General features: G+C 36.1%; 1 protein-coding gene and 1 long non-coding RNA gene across 2 annotated transcripts in view; one reads left to right on the plus strand and one right to left on the minus strand.

Annotated features, from left to right (window-relative positions):
- Positions 1 to 1,323, plus strand: part of LOC308105823 (alsin-like) — a gene marked incomplete at both ends in the record, with an annotated part of 20,339 nt that extends 19,016 nt beyond the window's left edge. Inside the window, one exon of the mRNA XM_080456747.1 lies at positions 1,317 to 1,323. Within this exon, the coding sequence (XP_080312873.1) occupies positions 1,317 to 1,323 (7 nt within the window). The remainder of the gene's footprint in view (positions 1 to 1,316) is intronic.
- A 1,947-nt stretch (positions 1,324 to 3,270) lies between these two features.
- LOC308105611 lies at positions 3,271 to 7,245 on the minus strand. Its single transcript, XR_013934915.1, has 7 exons — positions 7,154 to 7,245; positions 6,656 to 6,730; positions 5,472 to 5,543; positions 5,024 to 5,080; positions 3,926 to 3,997; positions 3,606 to 3,671; positions 3,271 to 3,448 (listed from the first exon to the last, which is right to left on the minus strand). It is a non-coding gene; the product is annotated as an uncharacterized lncRNA (long non-coding RNA).
- Between the last annotated feature and the right edge of the window lie 255 nt (positions 7,246 to 7,500).

The following is a 7,500-nucleotide window of genomic DNA, read 5'->3' on the forward strand; positions in this document are numbered from 1 at the left end:
ATGCAATTTATTTTATTTATTTATTTTCAAAAACGCCAAAACTATACATATCGTCACAAAAACGTATCGCGATATATCGCGGGACAATATATCGGCAGTGGTGTTGGTGTTGGTGTTGAGGTGCAAATTTAAAGTAGTTTTAAATCTATGCGTGTGCCTGCCTGTGCTCCTGGTCAAATAGGTTCCGGCACGACGTGCAAGGCCGTCCAGTGAGCATTGCACCCCTGCTGTGAGCTCAATGTCACACACACACACACACACACACACACACACACACACACACACACACACACACACACACACACACACACACACACACACACACACACACACACACACACACACACACATAGTGATACACACATAGTGATACACAGGAAACAACAACTAGGTCTGAAGAAAACAACTACAACTGAATCAGAAATTAAGAACAAAATCTATTTTATTTATGTTTTAATTAATAGTAAAAGACAGAATACAACAGATACAACTTTAACCACTTGATCCCTTTATGCTTTGTTGACCGGGGTCCTCCAGGACTTTTGGTCACCTCCTTTTTCTCCTCTGCACCAAATCTCTTCCCTTAAAAATAGCAGATCTACAAGCTCAATCTACGAGCTTGTAGGTCTGCTATTTTTACGGGATATTCTCCCCCATAATAGAGACATTTGGGTTCAATGTGGTTAAATCAATGACATATTAACAATATAACGAAGCTAAAGCTGTTCAGTCAATGTCTAAATAACTTGCAATGCTGGAAGATAATATAATATTATTCACATTATAACCAAAAGTTGACAAAACTGTAAAACAAAAGTATTTCGTTAAAAGGTTAAAGCTCTATATTGTGATAGTAATCATTGTTATAGAGTGTTTGTTCAGTAACAGTGTTTCAACATCTCTCCAGCTCTTTGATAACAGAAAATACATGTTCAGGTCAGGATACCAATTTCATCCAATCAGCATAGAGAACTCATACAGGATACAGGATAAACTGTGAGCAGACCAAATGTGAACTGGAATACTATAAACAATACATTGAAGCTGATTAATTGGTCATCCTTCCTGATTGGATGAAATTGGTGACCAACCTGAAAATATATTGTCTGTTTATTAATATAGAACTTTTAGAACCTAACATTTTAACTAAAACCTTTTTGTTTTAACAAAAAACGTATCACTTACAACTATACTGTATATCCAACATAGGGTTTATCAAAAGTAGATTATTACTATACTCCTTTATTTACAACTATATACAAAGAGAAGCAATGCAGGTTATATCCCCCACTCTTTTTTTTGTTTTTTTTTCCTAGAATGTAATCCTAGAATACATGTTTTCATGTATAGTCTACATACATATAATAATACAGAATCAGAGGCTAGGGTCATTCACACCAATAATGATAACTATTAATAATAACTATATGTCTAATGATAACTATAATAATAATGAAGTGAGCAATCACACTGATGAATCATAACATTGTGTAAATTTCAACGATACGATTCACCTCCATTATAGTTGTTGTGTGAACTCTGACATCCACTTGAGTTAGAACCATTTAAAAATATATACATTTACAGTTATAGTTATCATTATAGTTGTAGATCTTGATGTGAACGTCCCTTAACACTAAATGAGAGAATATACATCACAATATTAACAATTCAGCAATCAGTCAGTGGTATATACAACATTAATACAATCATTTGCATAACTTACTGTAAAACAAAAGAAATACATATATAGTCTAGGTAGGCCAACAACAAAAGCAAAAATTAAAGCTAAAATACAATATCTCTGTCTACAACATCAATCTCTGGTTTCTCCAAGCAAAAATGTTACAAGTTCATTATCGTTGCTGTTGGGCAGAAACCTTGTATCTCCATATTTCAACTTGTATTTATTTATTTATCTATTTATTTAATTAATTTGTGGTAAATTAATACCCCACTTCGTCATACTGTAATGTTTTACTCACACACAAGTAGCACAAATAGCCGATCTACAAGCTCACAGTGCGTTGCATCGCGACACGTTTTGAGCTTGCAGATCGGCTATTTTTGATTTTTTTTAAAGCGAGAGTGTTACGTGTGTGTTGGGGTTTTATTCATGTTGAGTATTAACAAGAGCTTGTGACTAAATAATAACTGCATTGGATCCATTTAAGTTTCAACAGTTTAGGACCTTTAGGTTTATACCCAACAGAGGATAATTATGTAGATTGGGGGGAAAAACACTCTGAGCCCAGCCTGCCCCCCCCCTTTTGACACTGTACCTACAGTACAGTATCATTTACACTGTACCTACAGTACAGTATCATTTACCCTGTGTTATTTTACATTTTATGTTGCAACTGCATGTTGTCTGATGGCTGTATCATTCTATTTCTATATAAAAGATAATAACCATATTAGACCATATAGAAGCACATCAACACTGCTAAGTAATCACAGCAGCACCAGAACACATGTTCATTCTATAGAGGGATCACCTGCTCTGAAGTTAACCCATTAATACCTGAGACCCATTCTACAAAGGCCTTCTAAATCACTAGTTCTCACACTTTCGAGATTTTTCAAAAGATGTTAAAAAAGCGTACAAGCTCGCAGCGCGGCACGAAGTGAGCTTGTATATCTGCTATTTTTGTAATAGCCAACGCAAAAACAAATCTAACATGACAGATGCTTTCCCGGTTTTAATGGGTGAAAGCATATCACAAATGCAACAGAACTCTCAGAGTATAATAATACAACTGTCTTGTATGTAGTCGTACCTTCATTACTTCAAAAACGTTTTTTGGTCAAGAGTTTCGTTTTTAATTCACTTCTGGTGTGATGAACACGCCTGGTCATGCACGTGGGGTTTCGACCTTCTAGCTCTTCATCAGGCAAATCGAAACGTTGCATAAATAAAAAGTATGTTTTTTTTAGCTTGAGAACAGTGTGCAGATTTTCTTCTTCTTATCCTTAATGTACATTTAGGGCCATATCTTGTGCACCACCTTCAAATAGTCGATCTACAAGCTCAAACATGTCGATGTAGATCGGCTATTTTCACCCAAAATTCTAAATGTTCAAAATAGTAAAATTAAATGGCTTCAGGCATAAGGGGTAAGGTGGCACGCAAGATATGGCCCTACTTACTGTCCTATCATCTCCTATTTTTTTTTCTTTATCATATATTCTCTAATTCTCTCATTATTCAAAAATCAGCACTAAAAAATCAGCACTAACTATATCAAAAATCAGCAAAGATGCTCCATTTATTCAAGGCTTCATGGAGTGAAGGATTGAGCAGTTATTTTGAGGGTGAAGTACTCCTTTAAGACTGTTTTAATTAGTTCAAATAGTATCGTGTGTATGACTTATATCAATGTGGATATAAGTACAATTCTGCTTCTTCCAAGTTGACTATATGTTCCTGAAATCTTCATTTACCAACCTGGAACAAAACAGCATCATACAAGTCAAACCCTGAAACAATGGCTGTCATTGAATAAGATATTTTAGTCAGTCAGCTTGTATTTAATTTTCTAGGAGCTCACAGCATAAATACAGAGTTATCTATAGCAGCATTAGTTCTGTAGATGTAATCTTACCACGGCTTGTTCCTGGTTTGACCTGAGAATAAACTGTGTCTTCAGTGGTTTCTGGAGCTGCTGATTCTGTGAATGGAAAACAATACACAGAACATGTTAGCAAAAAAAAATTAGTAGTACCTTTTAATCCACAGTATGTTGAGTATGATTAAATACTCAAATTACTCATCTGAACTTTTAACCATATGAGGCTGTATCTGCCTTTGTTTTCAGTACTAGAGGTATTTTATCATTATGTTTCAATGTTGAGGGAAATAATGCATTGTGTTGTGTATTGTGAATGACACTGTACTGTATTGGTGGATATGTATTTCACATACCTTTCTTATTCTTGGCTTTGCCTTTGTTTTGGTGATTAACCTGAGCGTAGGTCACATCTGCTTCTCCTGCTCCTACAGACAGACAGACAGACAGACAGACAGACAGACAGACAGACAGACAGATATTTCTTTCATTGAGTCACTAGTGCAGCTTCATTCCATAGAGGGATCACCTGCTCTGAAGTTAAAGCTAAACTATATCAAAAACCCAACACAACTCAACACAACTCACAACTCTGTATAAACCAACTGTCTACTTTACTTTTTAATTCACTCCCGGTGTGATGAACACGCCTCATGCTTGTGTGCGTGCGTGTGTGTGTGTGTACATTTCTCTATAAGATGATTTAGCTTTAGTAAACTTGTCAGATTAACCCATTAAGACATGTAAAAAAAAATCTTCTAAATCCTAACAGTTTTCTGAAAAACATACAGTATGTTGCTATATCAGTGGTGCCCAAAACATTTTGATGTCAAGGACCCCCACAATGAGATGTATTTGGCCGCAGACCCCCATCTCAAAATATCTTGTTCCAGGGACCCCCAGAAATAAAGATTTAAATTAAAAGATGTTGCATTAAAAAAAAAATATATATATATAGAAAATTGCACAAATGTTTAAGATTTTTCAAAAGAAATGCAGATCTACAAGCTCATAGCTTGTAGCACTTTGCGCTGTGAGCTTGTATATCTGCTATTGTTGAATAGCCAAAGTATAAAATAATGGTTAAAGTGGTTAAAATCTAAAATGACACAGATGCTTTACCGGTTTTAATGGGTTAACCCATTAAAACAGGGAAAGCATCTGTCAGCATCAAGCCCGTCACACAAGCTTGTAGATCTGCTACGTTTACTATTTTTTAAATTTGAACATATGAGGTTTTTCAGAAAATTGTTAGGATTTATAAAGAAAGTTCAAATAGGATCCAGTTTGATCAGACTTAATCTACAGTATGTGGATATAAATACATCTCTGTTTCTTCCATGTTGTCTTGAATATATTTTCCTGACATCTTCATTTACCAACCTGGAACAAAACAGCATCATACAAGTGTGTATTGACACTGTACTGTATAGATGGATATGTATTTCACATACCTTTCTTATTCTTGGCTTTGTTTTGGTAATTAACCTGAGCGTACACGTCTGGTTCTCCTGCTCCTACAGACAGACAGACAGACAGACAGACAGACAGACAGACAGACAGACAGACAGACAGACAGACAGACAGACAGACAGACAGATATTTCTATCATTGAGTACAACCGCTGCCTAATGACTTGTTTCTTAATTAAGTGACTCGTAAATTAAACAACTTGACCAGCCAGTCTAAATTCAAACCCATTTGGCCAGTGACCTTAACCTTAACCCTAAGCCTAATGATAATGTGACACAACCAGTGGAGTTTTTCAGTGAATAGTTAATGCAGAACAACATGTGTGAATGTTTATGTAATACAAATAATATAATCTACCTGTAGAGGATCCATAGAATAATACTACTACTACTACTACTACTGATAACTACTCATAATAATAATAATAACATAATGTACCTGTAGAGGATCCAGGCTTCACTTCAGAATACAAAGAGCCGTCAACTGGATCAACAGGTTTCTCTGTAGAGGAAACTTTCTGTTAGGAATACTTGTATTTATGTTTACATTATAACTATACAAATGATTATGCAAGGGATAATGCATGGGGAGGCGGTCATTATTGATATTTGAAGCCCGACAGGGTGATTATGCATAATCACCCTGAAGGGCTTCAAATATCAATAATGACTGCCTCCCCATGCATTATCCCGCTTATTACACGGCTACTTAATAAATACATAAATAAATTTACCGAAAAGTAACAACAAAACGAAGTATTTCCTTGCTTACGGCAATGAAAATATTCCATAAGTATTGGGCTGGGCGGACAAGTTCGCCTCGGAAAACAAATGACAAAATAAAAATAAACTCGCCCCAAAACACACTCACCCCCCATTCTATATACTGCCGATTTGCCTGTAATACCGCCGCATTTGCCCCGGGGCGACTGTGTTTTGGGGCGAGCGTTTTGTTTTGGGGCGAGCGTTTTGTTATTCCTCCGTTGTTGTGCCACGATAAACAAGGAAGTGCAGTGGATCAAATGGTTATCAAGTGGTTATTGCATCGTCTATTTCTCACTTCAAATGTTTTCAAAAACATTCTTGAGAGCAATGTTTAGTTGTAAATGACATTGTTTGTTTGTTTACATGGCTGTCATGTTGGATAAAGCATAAAACCAAGCAGCATAGGTTGACATGAGCAGGTGCTCTGAGTCTCTGATTACACAGCGGTCCGTTATTGAGCTCATCGGTCATTATCCAGAAATAATGACCGATGACTGACCAATCAGAATCGAGCATTCAACCAAGCCGTGTAATAAACACTGTTATGAAGACATAGCCTGTCATAACACATGCTTTACTGCACTGGTTTGTAAACTTTTTAATTTCAACGACCCCCAAATTAATTAATTAATGTAATAGGCAAGGGACAAACTGTTTTGTGCTTTTCTGCTTCTATTGGATAGTACAGTTGAGAATGACAGGAAGCAGGGAGAGAGAGACAGGGAGTGACATTTAGCATTGTCGTCGGGCTCGGGAATCGAACCCGCAACTGTACAGTCCATAATCTGCACCTTAAACATATTCATAACATGAAAATAACATGTTCATGTTATGTTTTGGTTTGCTCACCCTTCTTCTTCTTGCCGAGAGTTTTGAGTTCAATCTGTGAATATGTCACATCACTGGATTCAGCTGCAGCCGCGTCTGAAAGAAACAACATGCAGTAGACATTATGTAAATTAAATTACTGTTAATCTCTACAACTCTGTCAAATCTAAATGCTGCCTCTTTGAAAACACATTTAATGTTGATGTAATGTTGTTAATGAGCCTTCAGTTGCTTCATAGGCGTTGGCAACACCTACTGGTGAAGGTAAGCTTGATCAGTTTAATTCCATGTTAAGTTGATTGAAACTATCAGTAAACGTGTTGATTGTTTTTAAACACATTTAACAATATGAAACTAATTAAAATGTATTTGCTTATGTAAAACAAATGCCTGGTTTTATAGTTGCTCATTCATTCATTCATTCTATCACTGAAATGCCATTATTTATCAGCTGGTATGTGATTGATTGATTGATTGATTGATTGATTGATTGATTGATTGATTGATTGAAGGGCTGACCATGCTGAAGTGGGGCGTGTCCATCGTCTGGCCTTCCTCTCTGATTGGTCCTCTGGTCTGCTGCTGTGCTCAGATTGGTTCCCTGGGACTCGACAGATCTGTTTAAAGATAAACATTTAGCAACATAAAGCAGTAAACAGTTTGAAGATCAGACAGACAGTCAGAATCCTCATAGTTCACTCATTAGTTGTATATAAATGTTGTTACTAGAGTTGCTTTTTGTCATAGTTATTATTCTACACATTAAAACACATTTTAACATAATTAAATGAGCATAATTCCCAGATCATGAGTAGATAGATAGAGTTCAGTAGTTGAGTACATTGACTTCAGAACTCAGACAGTAG

The sequence above is a fragment of the Gymnoscopelus braueri genome (genome assembly GCF_963280865.1).
Source record: "Gymnoscopelus braueri genome assembly, chromosome: 18".
Classification (NCBI taxonomy): Eukaryota; Metazoa; Chordata; class Actinopteri; order Myctophiformes; family Myctophidae; genus Gymnoscopelus; species Gymnoscopelus braueri.